Source organism: Equus caballus, chromosome 4, assembly GCF_041296265.1.
Source record: "Equus caballus isolate H_3958 breed thoroughbred chromosome 4, TB-T2T, whole genome shotgun sequence".
Classification (NCBI taxonomy): Eukaryota; Metazoa; Chordata; class Mammalia; order Perissodactyla; family Equidae; genus Equus; species Equus caballus.
Window position 1 is genome coordinate 90,799,523 of NC_091687.1, and position 17,964 is coordinate 90,817,486.

The 17,964-nt window shown below is 49.8% G+C and overlaps 1 protein-coding gene across 1 annotated transcript in view; it reads right to left on the bottom strand.

Annotated features, from left to right (window-relative positions):
* The window catches only part of PLXNA4 (plexin A4), a 432,314-nt gene that overhangs the window by 95,448 nt on the left and 318,902 nt on the right, over positions 1–17,964 (bottom strand). The window contains exons 5-8 of the mRNA XM_001498268.7: positions 15,197–15,297; positions 2,868–2,991; positions 1,984–2,137; positions 648–747 (exon numbers count right to left, since the gene is read on the bottom strand). Coding sequence (XP_001498318.2) covers positions 648–747; positions 1,984–2,137; positions 2,868–2,991; positions 15,197–15,297 — 479 coding nt within the window. The remainder of the gene's footprint in view (positions 1–647; positions 748–1,983; positions 2,138–2,867; positions 2,992–15,196; positions 15,298–17,964) is intronic.

Sequence of the window (17,964 nt, forward strand, 5' to 3'; positions counted from 1 at the left end):
CCATCTACAGAGGATGCTGGGGCACAGAATGGTGAAGTTTCCAGGTGGTCTGACCCCAGAGCTCGAGCCTCTGCCCTCTCTCATTCCCTTGGAAAGTGGATGCTTCAGTCAAACTAGGCCAGAGCCGGTGCTGGAGCCAGAGCCAGACCCCCAGGGCAGAGCCCCTCAGCCTGTACCTTCCTCCCTGTTCTGCCCCTCGCCAGCCTGGGTCCTGACCCAGCCTGTGGGAGGCTATGCAGAGCTGAGCATTCCGTGACTTGTTGGACTCCCGGCCCTTGCCTGGACCCACATGGGGGCTTCTCTCCCTCCTCAGATCCCTCGTCTCCCCCAGGTGCTGGCTGCTCTGTTCTGCAGGTGAGATGCACCCCTTCCCAACAGATGGTGGGAAGGGAATCAGGTTAGACAGATTTATGCCAGAGAAGATGTATGGGCTCCCCACCTGACAGGTTCTCACTCTGCTCATTCTAACCTCCTTCCATTGACCCTGCAGGCACCATGGAGGGGGCCTGTCTCCTTCTGGGGGTTAAGGAGGCCTCCTTATAGGGCCTCTAGATGGGTAACTCCTTGGGAACAGTGGTGAGGTCTTCTATCTCTGGATGAACCTTGAGCCCAGGAACAGGGAGCCGAGCGAGGCTGAGGGTACTTACGAGTTGTGGACGCTGCAGTTGTAGAAGACAAAGCTGGTGCTGGCGAAGGTCATGCCTGTCTCCTTCGACTTGAGCTGAAGCTGGACAACATGGTGGTCCCCTGCAGGGCAGAATCAGCCACAAGGTCAGCACGAAGGCCAAGGCCCCGTGTCGGGGTCCTACTGAGCGTAATGCACCCTGGGAAAGGGGATCTGGCTGCCTTGTGGGTGCTCTCAGCTCTAACAGGACTCTGATTCAGCAGAGCCCCTTCCCAGGAGAAGCCCAAGAGCAGCTGCAGACGGCAGATCTGGTCTATTCCTCCTTCCACACTCTATCCCTGGTGCTCACCCATCATTTGCTCACCACTTCCTGCCATGTACACACACACACACAAACATACACTCACAGGTGTTCAAAGGTGCATTGAAATGCATTACGTCCATGCCATATTCACAGAATCACACACACACATTGATTAGCTACCAGGGACAAATAGATGTGTAGACTCTCAGTGATGCTGCCACAAACTATGCAGGAGGCTTTGCATGTAAGTGTATGACTGTGCACACACGAGCTCATTCCTCATCCCTGTGCTGATGCTCCCTCCTTTGGCGGGCTCAGGGCTCACTGGGGCGGGCGTCCCTGGAATCCTCAGCTGGCGCCAGGGAGGAGCCGGAGCACATGTTTAATTCACAGCCCTGACCCCAGGCTCCCACTTCCAGCCTTGTTCTGTGCCTTCCCCGAGAGCCTCATTAATCAATCAGCTCCAAACAAATGTGACAAGCCCAAATGGGAGGGCCAACATGGAATCAATCTGCCTGGGCTGGGCTTGTCCCTCGCCAGCATTGGGCCTCTCTCCACCCCTGTCCTTCTCAGTGCAGTTGGCCACAAATAGACAGCTCTAGGGAGGCAGGGCTGGGTGGGGTTGGGGCGGCAGTGATCCAGGGTCAGGGACCCAGCAGTGCAGACAGGGGGTGAGGAGCCAGATGACCCCCAGCATCCCCATCCCTGTTCCTGACTAGCTTCCCCTCCTCCACTGTGCCTCCATGCTGGCCCTCTAACGCTCTGGGACAATCTCTGAACTTGACTGACCAACACACTCTGATGCTGTTTGGCCCTGCCCTCTACCCACCCTCTCTGCAGCTGCTCCTCGTCCAGGATGAGGTTGACTCTTGGATGCTCACCTGCAACAGTCAATTCCAAGGGCAGCAGAGGGACACTTCATCCCTCTCTTCTTATAACGTACCCATCAACTCACACTGCTTCCTCTGACCCTCCCCTGCCTGTTGGCTCCCTCAATCCCCCCACATCTTTCCTGAGTTCTCCAAACCCAGCTTTGCCTCTGGGGACTGCTCACCATTCTCTGTGATAATCCGAGGTACCTCCTTGGCTGCCGGGGAGTAGCACTGGATCTGATTGCCTATCACCAGCCCATCCATCTCTGACAGGTCCTCAAAGGTGCAGTTGACGCCAGCTGTCAGCTCTGGGACATTGTATGTCTCCAGGACCAGCTGTGAGCAGCCCGGCATGGGGAGAGAGAGGAGGAGAGCAAAATGGGAAAAGGAAGGGTGTGGAAGAAAGGAAGAAAGAGGGAGTGCAAGAGAGATCAGAGAGAAAGAAAAGAAAGAAAAACACGAGACAATGTTAACATAGAGAAGAAGAGACCCATTTATTATAAGAGCCTACAGAGAAGGCAGAGGGATTAGAGAAATAAAGACAAAAGAAACTTCACTAGAATCTGAATGGATTTGGTCCTAGGAAACAGAATATTTAGGGGCTTGGAACATAGAAAGAAAGGCGGGCAGGACCGAGGAACTGCTGGTCAAGCTCCTCGTCCGCTGTTTCCCAATTTTGGAAAATGACGCCACCAGCCAAAGTGCCCAGTGCAAGACCGTGGAAACCATCCTTCCCGTCTCCCTCTGCACATACATCTCTCCCATCTCAGAGACGAAGTGGTCATTCCCCCACCCTCCCTCTCCCAGGCACCCTTTCGATCATTTTGGCTATCGCGGTTTTCCCTGTCTTTCCACCCATTATGCATAGAGGTTCTTCCCCAATATTCCTGTGAATGTTCCCCTCTTCCATGCCCAGGGACACATTCTTTAGTCCCCCCGGCCTGCTCTAGAACTGCTTGGCAGGCCAGGCTTGGGCCAGCCTTCTTGAGGGGCCTTGAGCTGTAGCCCTTTCTGGTGAGTAGAGGGTTCTTCCCACATCCCTGGATCCCAGTTCCACCGTCCTTACCAGAACATTGTACTGAGAAACGGAGATGTTGCTGGGGTGGACGGTCAGCCGGACACACTGCTTCATCTCGGAGGCAAACCTGCGGGGCTCTCTGGACCGCTCACAGCGCTCCTTCCGGGTGCACCTGGGAAGGACAGACTGATGAGGGGCTCAGGAGAGGCTGCCTGGTCCACTGAGGAGCCTATGTGGAGGTCAGGCACTGCCAGCAGCTCCCAGGAGGTGTCCAAACTCAAGGTGCCCTTGACTGACCTTTTTGCTTCCTCCAGCCTGGTCCTCCCCCATCATGTCCACATTTGAAAAAGATGGTAATTCCAATCATCAGCTGCCGAATGCAGAAACTTGAGCGTCATCCTACTAAAGTCCCCCACACTCCTCCTCATTCACATAAAGAGTTGCAAAGTCTTGTCTATTCCACCTCCCCACTCATCCTCGGCCATGGTCGCTCTCCTCCCTCCTTAGGCAAACCAAGCCTTATTCATGCCATATATAGAACGTACCCTTTCAGACTTCCTTGCCTTTGCACATGCCAGTTCTTCTGTCTGGACTGCCCTCTCCCCACTTTTCTCCTGTCCAACTTCTACCTATCCTTCCAGACACAGTTCAACTATTACACACCTGTAATCCTGTCCCCTCCTCACCAACCATCCCCACCCCAGGCAAAGTTGAGAACACTTTGGAGTCTCCTAAAGGCTGGAGCTTCTTAGATTACATGACAATTATGGGGCTAAGTGCAGCCCTTACCTACCAAGCGTGAGCTTCTCAGAAGAAACCATGCCTGACTTCTTCTGGAATCCCCTGTAGACCTCACATCCAGCAGACAGAAGGGCAGTGTGGGTGGATGGGCAGAAGGGAAGGAAGGATGAAAAGAGCAGAGTGTCGCAGTTCAGAGCATGCTCTGGAGCCAGTCTGCCCTGGCTCGGAATCTCTGCTCCACGGCACAGGGTAACTGCTACAGTAGGTTTGCTCTTACTGCTTAGTGTCCTGTGTTGTTCAAGGAGTTCCTTGTCACTAGTGGACCACATCCAGAGTGACCTGGGATCTTACAGTGTTAATTGACGGGGGCTTGTGAAGCATGCACATAACAACCATGGTCGTCACCCCAGTGCACGCGGGACACACAGGGGAAGGTGCTTAAGCCCTCCGCTGGGGCCAAGGCTGTCCCTGCCTTACAGCGGCAGCTCACTGCAGGGAGGTACCCGACTTCCAGGGAACAGTATTTATTCCAAGCCAGGCAAGCCCTGTGAACGCGGAGCTTCACTGAGTGGCCATGATTTGGAAGCTCTGGACTACTGGTTCTGCTGTGACTGAGGGAAAGCCTGTCCTCAGAGGGACAAGTGGAGAGACGATGGACTGCAGGCACTGAGTGGCTGAGCTCTCTCCGTTACAGAGAGTAGACTCTGCAAAGGAAGGAGGATGTCAGGGGCTGTTGCAGGACAGGAGGGAGCACTGGGCAAGGAGTTCAGTAGGAAATGGAACAGCCAGGGACATGCGACCCAGCTGGGGAGAGGGCGATTGGGAGGGAACGTCTCTCTCAAGAAGCAGACAAGCGAGGTGTGGGGCAAAATACGAGGGAAGAGAGGTGCCTAGACAGCCTGAGCTGCTCTTGGGGTGACTCTCAGGCACAGAGGAAAGCTGTGGGGGGGTCTCTCCTTCCAGCCGTGGGGAAGGAAGATACTTTTGGTCTCAATAAGAGGGACCGCCTACCAGTGGAGGGTCTGAGAGAATTTAGCAAACAAAGGAGAAATCACTGAAGGCGTGGACTAAAGAAGAAACGGAGACACAGAGACAAAAAGGATGACCTTAGAGTAGACTGGATGTGTAATGTGAAAGGAAAAACAATTCTGCATAACAGAATCACAGCTACCGTCACTGAGCGTTTATTAGGCACAGCGATAAGGGGCTTACTGTGGACATCACTTAAATCCTTCAACAGTGCCGCCAGGTAGGGACCATTTTAAATCCCACCTTTAGAGCAGGAAACTGCAGACAGGGTGGTAAGTTGCTTGCCCAAGCTCACCAGCCAACCAGAGAGAGCCAGAATTTGAACACAGATGAACTCCCGACATCTACTTTCAACCACTGTGCTCTACCTTCCCGAAGTTTCTAGGCTGAGACGCGAGAGACAGACCCTCTTGCTGCAAACTAAACCCATTTTCCTTGCCATCTTGATGTTCCTTTCATGTGTTTAGGGCAATTTAAAAACTTCCCTACAATCTTCTTCTCTAGGCTAATCACTATTTTTGGCTGCCACTGGAAAGCACTTTGAATATTACTGCAACTCATGAATCCTCCAGGAACCTTCTAGGACTTCCATCGCAAGAGCGAAAGGTCAGACAGGAGTGTGGTCATCTCCCTGGCTGCTCTAGCAGACCCATGGCAACCAGGACGTCTGCCTAAAAGTCTCGGAAGTTAATTTGCCAGGCCAGTTCTTCTGTGAGGACTTCATTACCTCCAGCCATTAAGCTAATGTTATGGACTTTTCCAGAGTGTCTGCACTGACATGGCTATTAATAGTGTTATTACTCCCATTAACAGCAGACCCAGAGAGCTGGTCTGGGCTTAAATTATTCACTGACTCCCCAACTTTGAAGTTCCTATTTCCAAGAGCAATCAGTAGGTCTGAAAATGTCTTTGATTAAATTATGAAGAGAGAAAAATGAAGCTGCTTTCAGGCCACCATCACCTGGCGTTACCAAATAGAGATCCAGATAGAAACGAGAGACCTCCATCTCTCTTCTTGGGGGTTCAAAAGAGCTTGGTTGGGGGATCTCAAGACAAGTTCTACCTATGTGGTTGCTGCTCCCAAAGTTCATGTGGTGCATCCTGCCATGGCTCCTGAGAGCCCCAAACTAACTACTCATCATCTCCCCCCAAATTTAGGTCTTACGAGGGAAGCCACCTAGAGCTTACAGTTTAAAAATCCCATCTAACCAGTAATCTTGGGCAAACTACTTAATCTCTTGATGCCTCAGTTTTCTCATCTGTAAAACGGGAACAAAAGGGTATCTACCTAATGGGGATATTACAAGGATTAAAAGATTATGCAAGTAAAGCATTTAGAACAGGGCATAGCTCATACATAATAAACTCTCAGTAAATGTTAGCTGGTATTATTGCTCCATCCCTTCTCTGCCTTCCTCATCCAAACCACAGCTGATGCAGAAGCACGTCTCCTCCCAGACTGGCCCATGGGGCAAATCAAAGACAAAAAGACAGGGGTGGCCCCAGCAGTGTCCCTCTAAATGAGGGAGGGGAGCCCCAGAGGCAGGAGGGACGAAAGAGGGGAAGAGTGAGTTGTAGCTCTGCTTTCTTACGAGTTGTCAAAGGGTATTGAGAACTCAAATCTCTCAGTGGAAAGTCAAGTTTAAGGTCAGCGTTGAGGATGATTTGACATTTCTACCATCCCTCAGGGCCCGTGAGGGCGGAGGCTCCATGGAGGCAAATGTCCAAAAGCTCAGACAAGTGACCTTAGATGTGATGGGATAATGGAGGGGGAAGAATGAATTTCTTCTGAGTTCTTGTAAGGGCTGTCAGGGTAATGGCCTTCTGCTCTTCTAGGACTGTGAGTTCTTATTAGCCCAGGCAAGAGCTAGGAAATGTGCAAAGGGTTAATTCATGACTCTTGGAGGAAGTGAGGGTGGGGGGCTCTTAGATGTTTCCTTCAACACTGGCTCCAGGTACTTCCTACCACATTTCCTGCAATTCCACTGTGCAATTGCACCCTGGAAGCGGAGGAAGATCCTGCTTCATCCATTTGCCAGGCGGGACTCAAAAAGTGTGATAAGCATAAGGACTCCAAAAGTGCATGCCATACGACTTTGAGTTTTCAAACATTTGTCCCTGCCACCACGATTGTCACTCCACCCCAAACACAGACCTGTAGATGGCCAGCAGGAAGCAGACCCCAAGAAGATACCCCAGGCCCCCAGAATTGGAGTCTGGGCTGGCCAATCTCCTCTTACTTCCCTTCCTCATTCCACTTTTTCTTCCGTTCAGCCCACCAGTCCCAGTTCAGAGGTGCTCAAAGCCCTTGGGGACAAAGGCCCTGGCCCCTGGAGGGGTTATTATTCAAGTCAGTGGTTCCAATGAGATTATCCTCTCTAATGAAGCAGCTACCTCCGCCCTCCCCTAAGCCTGAACTTTCACTGCTGGAGAATTCCCAGCCAAGTGGAAAATTAGAACGGAGAGGAAGGGAGAAAGGAAGGGGGTAAGGCAGAGGGGAAGAGGTGGTGATTAAGTTCTCTAGAAATTAATTCCTAAATACAGTGATAGAAATATTAACTCCCACTGTTGCTGGCTGGTCAGGCAAATTTCATTTTGGAAATGAGGCTATCTGTGAGTCCAGCCTGGGCAAGTCTCCAGGCATGGGGGGAACCATTGCTGGTCCATCTCCCCAGGCCCTCCAGCATGGGTCCCCCAGCCTTGGATGGCAGAACTTGCTCCTTGCTTCTCCCCGCAGTAACCCCCAATCCTTAACATTTCACACTGGTCATGGCATGTGTGTTAAGTGCACCATTTGGAGAATCTGTGTTTAGAACATGAGGAAGTTGGGAAAAAAAATGGGGTAGGGGTGGGACTTCCCAAATGAACTTTACAGAAGAGTTAAGATGACTTGGAATGACCTCAAGTAGGAGATCATGGGGGGCTCTTTGGTCATTGTCTCCACATCAGGAACCCAGACGAGGGAAGAGACTGGGTTTCCTAATATCATCATCCTTGCCCTCTTCAGGAATGCCCACAGAAACGGGCAGGCGCATCTTTGCAGCTTGGAGGAAGGTGGACTAGATGGTAAAGGGAGGCTTTCCAGGTGGATGGGTGTAAGAAGTTTCTTGTATGAAGGGCAAGGACCAAGTGAGTCCTTTCAGTGTTATGATTCTAGGATCCAATGACTGACACCATGCTCTCAACCTAAGTATTTAGGTTGTTCTTGGGTAAACACCAAGACAGGGAGACCTTGATTACACTACAGTTATCCTTCTGACACCAGCTGCTGGCGACTGAACTCACCACCCTATTATCATCTCTAATGTTCCAAAGCCAACCTGAGCAGCACATGTTGGATTCACCATGCCTCTTGGGCCTCACTCAAAGGATGAGGTCACTGAAGCAGGAGGAGGGCGCAGGACTTCATGGGAACCAGCAGGTGCAGGAGTCCAGGGGAGGCCCAAGAACCTCTCTAGGCTTGTGTAGTAACCAAGTAGTGCTGTCCTGGGTCCATGGTTGGATTCTGGTGGGCTCTGCCCTGGGTCCCAGGTTGGATTCTTGCCTTGGCTTCCTTTCAGCCCCTACCTAAACGCATGATCCATTGAGCACAAACCTCAGGTGATGGTAAAAGGGAGCTGGAGAGGTTCCTTCTTTCTGAGAAGAGAAATTACATTTAGCAGTTGGTAAAAGAGAAGGCGAAGTGGGGCTCTCTCTCCTCTTTGTCAGTAGGTTGTGCTATTCAGACTTATTGATTTCTACTAAGGTGAGAAGAGGTTAGGAAAGATGAGGAGGAGAGAAGAGCAGTGGAGGGAGAGAGGACGACAGAAGGAGTGAGGAGGAGGAGAAAGCAAAGTCTTATCCTAGCAGGTGGATCCATTCTCTTCATAATCCAGTTGGTAACAAGGAGAATGCTGTCCATCACCTGAGACACGTTCAACAATTACTCTGATTGATTCTGATCAGCTTTCACACTACACTTTATCCAACATCCTGGAGCTTTTGTGTCATTTATGTTACCAGGTCAGCAGGTCATCGCTCCAACCCACGTGGCCCAGGGTGTCATGATTGGGCAGAGTGTGTGAATGCTGGTGTATGGATGTGCATGTCTGGACTTCAAGCCTTAGAGGCAGCCCAGCTCCTCAGGCTGTCCCCAGGGAGCCCAGTCATTAGACTGGGAGGGACACTCGGAGCTCAGATGGACCACGGGGGTTCCTAAATCATTATAAGAAGATGGCACTGTTGACTTACCATCTTTTGGTCGTGAATGTACGTGTTATACGTAATGTATGTGGAGGGGGTGGAGAGGAGGTTAAGAGAGGTTAAGAGAGTGGTTAAGAGAGGATAGCAAACGTCCTTAACTCATACCATGTATCTGCTGAGCCACAGAAAGAAAAATTCGAATACATTAGTATCTAGTCTGGGACTCTTTCCTCTGGACTAGAGGCTGATAACTTTTTGGCAAAGAGTCAAGGAAGACCACAGTATATACTGCAAAGAGTTTGCTGGGCAGAGGTGGATCCCAGCAATTCCTCATGATTGTGTAGACATGACATAAACAGCCCGAGGAGAGATCATTGACTTAGCATGTTAGCATTAAGTATCCCTTGAATACAGGTTAAAAAATAAATAAAAATAAAACCAGGATATGGGATATGCTAAGAAGCAGCATGGAGGGACTTGCATTCTGGAAGCAGTCTGTGCTTCATTAAGGGGACACTCGGCCATGGCTATGGGATAAACTGTTCTCCCCACCCTTCCAGGTGGCCGATGGGCCGCCAACTACATGGCCATTGAAGACTGCCTAAATGGCACAGCTGGTTAGAGTTGCCCAAGGCAGGAAGACTTTCCAGCAGTGCATTTGCTCAGCTGCCCAGCCACAGCCCTCCAGTCCCAGGGAGGACAGGAAGGGGAAGGGGACCTCGGAGGAGCCCTGCGGTCTGACCTCCAGCCTCTGCTTACACAGTCATTGAAATCAGGACTACCTCCAGGTACGCTGTGGTGCCTGCTGTGTTCCTGGTGCCCTGAGGGGGCTTCATACACATCCTCGCCCTTCATTTTCACAGTGTGGCTGTCAGATGGCTCTTCCATGGCCATTTTACAGCTGAGGAAATAGACCCCGGACTGGGTCTGTCTGCAGAGAGTTCTTGGTTTGAACCCAGCCCTTCCGCTCTGGGTAGCAACACCTTTCCTTGCCTTTCACTCTCTCCAGCTTGGCAGAAACTATATAAAGAAGAAAAGAAGTGAATCCTGAAGAGCAACTTGTGCCAGCCCATCCAGGGGAGGGCATTATGCCAACAGACGAAATCTGTAAAGAGGAGGGGGCGCCAGGGGGCGGGGGAGAGACTGTAGAAAAGCTGATCTTATCTCTCCTCTGTCAATGTCTTGGTTACATGAGCCTCCCAGGAGTGACATGATGACACTTCTGAAGAAAGGTAATGTCTGGGCCAATTGATGCTGCTGGGGCTGCCGTGGGATCCCGTTACCTGCTGAGACTGAGACAGGCTTCTTGGGCTGGACCTGGGAGGGGAAGCTGGAGAGGGGCCTGGGAACCTGCCAATCCTGGTGGTTGGAGGGAATGTTCCAGGCCCAGGAGAAAGGCAGCCCAGGCTGTAGGCTTTCTTTACCTTCACCCATGTCAGAACAGGCAGGCTCAGGCCCAAGGTGAATGCCCTGGGCACAAAGGCTCAAGCTTCAGGGCCAAATAAATGCCCAGCTTGTTGAAGCTGTCATAGCCATAGAAACCAGCAAGCCCCTGGGGCTGACCCTCCGTGCTACTGGGTTGGCAGGCCAGTGCTTCAGGACAACTGAGGGTGAGTAACAGAGGGAGGGTTTCAGTTACACGAACATTTCTTAAGCCTGTTCAGTCTGCAACCCACCTGTGCCTCTGCTGGTACAAATGGCCCTTTCAGTCACCTGAGCCTCCTGCTTGTAGGGGCTCCGCCCTTGAACTGCACATGATCTCGCACTCTCTCCCCTCCTGTTTCTCTGTCTCTGCCTCTCCCTCCGTCTCTCTGTCCCTCTCTGTCTCTCTGTCGTTCTCTTTCTCTCTCTCACATAGACACAGACACACAACACACACACACACACACACACTCTCACAGAGCTTCTGTTGCCCTCTTCCCACAAAGTTCCCACCTTCTTACTCCCTACCACCTTGGGAAAAGTTGGCAAAAGTGACAGAGACAACAGATGCATCTTGACACCCAAAGGAACCCTCTTCCTGATGCTCTTTTGCCTCTTTTCCTGGGCTCAGGCTGCTGGGCCCTGCACTTAGCACACGGTCCTGCCCATGGCTCAGGCCTGACAAATGCACTGATTCCAGTACAGACTGCAAGCCCACCCCATCCCTGGACCAGAGGCCTGGTTCCCAAGAAGTTTCAGGGTGGATGGTTTAACATAGTTCCCTGGAATCACCTGAGCCTAGCACGGTGCCTGGCACAGAGGGAGCAGGCTGCTGTGAAAGAGCCACGGACAAGTCCGTGTGTATGGGCACAGCACTCCTCCAAAGCAACCAAGTATCCTGCACTTTTCACCGTGGACCCTCCCCAGCAAACCGAAGCATCCCAGAGTAATATCTGCAGGCTCCCCCTGGTCCTCCTCCTTCTGCACCAACTCTGCCTGCCCCAGCCTTCTCCCTTCCCTCCTGCTCGGCCCACGTCCTCATGCTTCTCTCCCAGCCAGGAATATTCAGTTGGCATCTGTTTATAATGAAAGGGAGGGTATATCAGGAGAGTCTTTGACCTGAATTTAAGCCACTAGGGAAGAAAGGCCCACTGGGATGAATGGGAAGGAGCATAAGAGAACGTTCTGGATGAAGGAAAAGCTGTAGATCTCGATAAGGGCGTGGATTACCCAAGTGTTTGCATTTGCCAAAACTTTTCAAACTGTTCACTTAGGATCTTGCATCTCACTCTATACGAATTAAACATTACATCCCATCATGAGCATCTTAGAAGATTTAGGGGATCTACTCTTCTTCACCAGCCACGTGGGCCGGGGGCTTCTCCTTGGTCATCGACTCTGGGAGGGAGGGAGGATTTACTGAGTGTCACGGTGGGCAGGCAGCACGGCCTGGGGTTACTCATAGGCTGAACCCTCCCAGGGGAGCTGGGCTCTACCAGCTACATCAGCACAGCCCCGATCCCCAGGGTCTTCACACAACCAGGAGGCTCAAGGTTATGGAGAACCACACTTTGACCTGGTGGAGAACCTTGGACTTCTATAACACCCTTTATACCTAATTTTATCCTCACGCCTCCACTGTGAAAAGCTACCATGCTCCCTCTTTATAAACGAGGATGCCAAGTTTCTGATGCAGAGTTACAGTCGATCCTCATTATCTGTGGATTCCATATTTGTGAATTTGCCCACTTGCTAACATTTACTTATAATCCCCAAATCGATACTGCAGCACTTTCATGGTCACTTCTGGACGTGAGCAGAGTGGCGAAAAGTTGGAGTGACCACACACACACATTCCCAACAGAGGTCCCACAAAGGAAGGACACTCGCCTTCTTGTTTCAGCTTTTGCTAAAAACAAGTGTCCTTTTCATGGTCTATTTAGTGTCACATTTTTCACATTTTTGTAGGGGTTTTGGTGACTTTGCTGTTTAAAATGGCCCCCAAGTGTCATGCTGTCTAGTTCCTAAGTGCAAGAAGGCTGTGATGTGCGTTATCGAGGAAATACGTGCATTAGGCGAGCTTCTTTTAGGCACGAATTTAGTGCTGTTGGCCGTGAGTTCAACAACAATGAAACGATATCTATTAAATAAGGTGTCTTTAGACAGAAACACACATAAAACATGGTTATATACTGACTGGTTGACAAAAATGTCGTGGCCAGAGGCTCATAGGAACCCAGCGCTGTATTTCCCCTAGGAGCAATGGTTCAGTGTTCACTAACTTGGTGTTCGCGGTGACTTTACAGAACAGAGCTACCACGAATAATGAGAACTGACTATACTCATCCAAAGCCCCACAGCATGTGTGCAAAAAGTGAGGACTAGAGGCCACTGGTTTCCATTTCAGTCATCCTTCCAAAGTCCCTCATGGCTTTCCCACGCCTGCACCCACTGTGGCATTTTGGGTGAGGAGGGGCCACCAGCAGCAGCAGCAGGGTCTCAGTGCTGAGTAGCAGACACAGAGAAAGTACTTGCACAGCCCCTGCTTTCTGAGAGCCTGTGCTTAATAAGGGCTGTACCGGCATGACACACATAAGATGTGCAAACTTCAAAGTGAGACATGATGCCAGGTTAACAGACGTGAGAGGAATCCAGCAGGAACATCTACCACTCAGAGGAAGGCAGTCTGAGGCTAGGATACGCATGCGAAGGGAAGGATACAACTAAAGTAGAGCCATCCAGAAAATCAGTGGGGGTCAACCAAAGTCATAAGAGGCAGGGCCCCCTTGAGCTGTCAGTCCTTCCCCAACTGTGTCAAGATTTCCGGTGAGATCCCACTTTACATTTCATGCACTCCACAGTTCATAGTGCCCTTCCACTCACACGATCTCACTTGATTCTCCAATGACTCAATGAGGTGGGCAAGACAGCATGACCAGCTCCAAATCCCAGATGAGGAGCTGGGATGCTGCCCCGGTTGCCACACAGCTGGGGGATGTGGAATTTGGACTTGGTGGCAGATGCCCAAAGTTCATGTCCATGGCTGTTTTCTTTAGGCCGTGCCGAGAGTAGAGCTGCTGGCTTCTCAGTGTAGGCTGACGGCCTCCTTCATGAACTGTCCAGACTTTACCCTGGCCCCAGTCCACTCACTTGATAGGAGGCAAGCATTATGTTACTAAAGGCAAAATTGAGGCTACACCCGAAGTAGTCTCTGGTACCTTCTCCTCTCATTACTGTTTAACTCAGCAGTGGGGATGGGATGTGGGGTACTTGCAGCCCCCTTTGCTGCCTTCGCAGAGCCTCAGGGTCCCTGCACCTCACAGGGCTCGGAGCTATGTGGGGCTGGCCAGCATCACTAGGCGGGATCAAAGCTGACACGGAGAACTGTCTTTGGGTTCCACAGGCACAGAGTGTCAGAGAAGGAGCAGCTTTTCTGATTGCCCCTGAATGATGCCAGGTGTGAGAGGCCCATGCCAGGAGCAACTAAGCCATCCTTGGCCAAGCAGAAACCCAGCTAGCCTCCAGGCCCTCAAGGAAGCAAGGGGTCTGGAGCACAGTCCCTTTCTGAGAGGCCTTACTGTGTGGGACAAAGAAAGCGACTTCCCTTCTGCCTTGCAGAGTATCATCTAGGCAACTCTTCTGGGTTGATGAGAGCTGAATTCTGAATGCAGTCTCTTCCATCCTCTTTTATGCAGGCCACTCTTAGGCTCCACTGCTCTCTGTTACAACATATACCTTTGTGCACACTCCTGCACCCAGTTTCCGATCATCTCTGAGTTATATGCATTTCAGTGCAGGTCAACGGTTCTCATTTTTTTTCCCACCATAACATTCCTGAGGGATTTCAGACCTTTCTTAAAGAACTCAAGGACTCATTATGCCTGAGTCTGTCACCCAGAGATGGGAGGGTGCCTGTACCCTTGGAGAGGATGAATTCGAATTTAAGAGGGTGTTTCTAACTTTCAGAGGCACCCCAGGAGTTGAAAATGACTGATAAATGTTGTTGGTCACGTAAAGTTTAGGCTCTTAGAAGGAAGACTAAAGTACTTCTCCTTAATTTATAACACTTGTATCCAAATCATAGCGCGTCAAGTTTCAAGTGCTGACCAGAAGCCAGGGTTCCAGTAACAACAGCTTGACTAGGACCAAATTCCATTAGAGTGGCACCCAACTACTGTTGGCTTCTTCAGTCAGTGATGCCGAGGGTCTTTGGATCCCCCACAAAAGGCCTTCAGCTCTCCTCACATGTCTGGGCTGGGTTTCTGTACCCTGCATCCCATCCCTCAGATCATGCACCAGGCTGCCGTTTGCCTCCAGGGTATACCATTGCCTTCCTCCCACTTCTAAAGGATAAGAAGGAGCCAGCACAAAAGAGGCATATAGGGAGAGCGCCCAGCGTTTGGGACTGGGCTTCACTGGTCCAGTGACCCCAGGCCCAGGGTGCTCTGACAGCTGGATGGGTGGTATGATAGCAGAGAGAAGGTTCTTGGGTGCTACATACTTGAACTGTACCCCTCAAGTACCAGAAGATTCTGGGGCATATCGAAGAGTCTGTTAAGTGGATGTTGAATCACTAAATGGACAGGACATATCTCGCACATGATTTAGTGGCCCATGTGGGCCTTGAGAAAAATGTCCAATGCCTTTTTCCTGGTGTTCAATCCTGGAATGTCAGTCTGCAGTCAAGTCTCAGTCAGAAATGTCCAGCAATCTCCCTCCAGCCCTCCGGTGTGTAATTATCCAGTGTGCGACTTCATATCCTAACCCAACCTCCCATGCTGACATTTCCATACACCTTATGGGAATTTGGCAATTTAAAGTGAAATCAGAACAAAAGAAGAGAGAGGAAATTTGTAAATGATATAAGGAAGGAAGAGTAAGAAAAGACAGGGTGAGAAGAGAGGTCAAAGGGAAGGAGAGGGGTGAGAGAGAAGAAGAGGAGGAGGAAGAGAGAATTATGGGGGGAAGTGGGAGGCAGGAGGAAGCTGCCCATCGGTACTCACGTGTTGTGGAGCACACACCAGCCGCAGTGGGGATCGCCGGAGCCAAGGCACTCGCTGCAGCTCTGGTACTGACCACAGGACTCCACAGGGACCCTGGTGAGCTAGGACAGGATGACAAGGGAGGGAGCAGTCAAGATTTTGCAGAACACCCAGTAGGTCACCAGAAAGAGATATTCTATCAGGTATATCACCTAAAACAGTGTAGGAGCACGAAGGGGCCTAGAGCCCCAGACCCGAAAGGGACCTTGAGTGATCACATTTGAGCAGGTGGCCACATAAGCATGCAGAGGAGACAACCACCTGTTATTTTCTTAGCAGTGCCTGGGAATTGACTCCACAGAGTTCATATTAAATTATTATAAATGATATTTGTATAGTGTACCTGTAAATTTCCCCACCACCAAAACCCAAAAATAAGTCTACAAACATCCAATTCATCACATATTTGTTTCTTATCAATGTCATAAACACCAATGTTTATTCTTTCTCCATTCTTGTTTCTCTTCTGCCATACAGTGTTTTGCCTTCTTCCCAGTCCTTCTTCAGGTTCTGTCATTTTTGGGGTTCCGGAGAGCCTTCAACCCAAGCCCAAGACCCTTTTCTTTCTCTCTCGCTCTCTCTCAGTGCCTTTTAACAAGGTGTAATCAGCTCGCTTTGTGGCAGTTCCTTGCACACTCACTCTTTCTCATAACGGTGGCCAACTGGCTCTCAATGTTTTCACTCTGGTGCTTTCAAGGAGCAGCTGTTGCTATTTCTCCTCCTACCCACACCCTCTTCATCACAAGGGGCTTCCTCTCCGACCCCAAACTCTATATTCGCTTCCACCAGCCACTTGTTAATGTAAAATGTTCCACATAACATTCCTGCTTAGCCCAAACGCTTCCGTTTCCTGCATGCTCCTAAAGAGCTTTTGCATTTCTTTGTTCTCCAATTTGGCTTTGCCCGGTGATGTCTTTACAGGACTCCTCTGGGCTGAAAGGAAGTACGTACTTCACAACAATACACAGGATCAAATGGAATCTTAGTTTTCTTTCTATGGCCTTGGTCTTTATTCTCCATTTTTGCCAGTTTCTTCTTTACAAAAAGTGTTTCTTCTTTTTTTTTAAAAACCATTCTTTTCCATTTGGGATACCTTTTTATTTCAATGGGAGACTTCTGACCTTATCTTTCAGCTCGAGCTAAGAGAATTTGATGTGGTCGTCCTTTTTAATTTCTCGCCAGCAGACAACAGGCCTGAGAAGTATAAGCCACGCTGACCTGACCGAGCCTCTGTGCTTCACGAGCAAACGCAGAGGCTGTTTTCCCTGTCGTTCCTCGGGCATCTGCCTCCGTAAAATGATGTACCACTTGGCAGGGGCTACTCGTAACTCATGCACAGGCGAACTGGCACCAGCGCCTACTCAATTAGTCTCGACTCTCTTTTGGAATTAATTCATAATTAATTCCAAATCCCGCATGATCTCTTTTCCCTTTCCACCTTAATTTTCTTATTCCCTTTATATTTCTTTTTTTGTTTTCTCAAATGCACACCGAGCATTCTTCATGACCACATTGCATTTTCCCTTCTTCCAAGTCACCTTTTACCTTCCTGCTCCCATTCCTATAGCTTTGCCCTCGGCCTTGGTGGCCCTTTCTCCGCACTCTCGGATGTCTTTTTCTACATTTGGAATTTTATCTTCCCTTTTATTACCACTCATGTAATCAGCATGAGCCATGCCTCAGCTCTGCCTACCCACAACCTTCCTATTTTTGTAATTAATCCTGACAATCAGGTTCTTACAAATTACCCCGCTGAGTCTACACACAGCCGGGAACTTCCCCTCTTCCTGTGGCCTCTTTAATTCCTTTCCCCACCCCTCAAATGGGCATAGACATGCTAGTGAGGTAAGCACATAAATAGTGGTTGCCACCCCCAAGTACCAGGACTCCTAGGAATCCATGAGTGTTAATGAGGTCCACAGATATTTCCAATGTTTCTGAAAACCTAATGGGAATTGGATCGTTGCTGTTTTCTGTCTGTATGCATACTCAGTGATGTATTTCCCATAGTAAAAATAGGAAATATATTATTACCTAATAAATGCAGTTTGTTTAGTAGGCAAAAATCTTTCAAAACATGATGTCTGGAGGGGAAAAAAGTAATAAAAAGGGCCATAGATGGTGAAAGTTGGTAACATAAGTACATAATAACGTTTTCATAGGTTCCAGCTGCTTGTCTAGCACTCCATATTTCGCATGAGCTTAAAGAGAAAATCATGGCTTGTTCGATCCAAAGCATTTTCTTGGTCTAAACTTAATTAATATCCTCCCCTGTTTCTCGCATGGACACATTCTATAATCTGTCTTCGATGGATGCGCCATGGGGTTCCGGGGGGTGCAACGTAAAGAGCCAGCTGCCTGGTGAATTTGATATTCTTAAAAGCCTCGGCATTCAGATTTCTAAAACTATCTTGCAACTAGTATTTAATAATGTCAACACCTAGAATTGAAAAGTCCTTCCTCTCTTGATTTTAAAAAAGAGTCATTTTCATTTGGTTGGTAAGAGTGCAGGAGCCCGGAGTGCTAGGTTCCAATTCTAGCCTCACCATTTACCAGCAGTAAGATCCTATTGTCTCCGGGTCTCCTTTGTCCTCATCTTTAAACATGGAGATAAAAATCCCCACCTAATTCACGGAGTTTCCTAGAGCACAGACGACCTGATAGGTAGGAAACTGCTTTGTAAATGATCAAGCACGTTACTAGTGCCGGTTATGATTACTGCTGTCTCC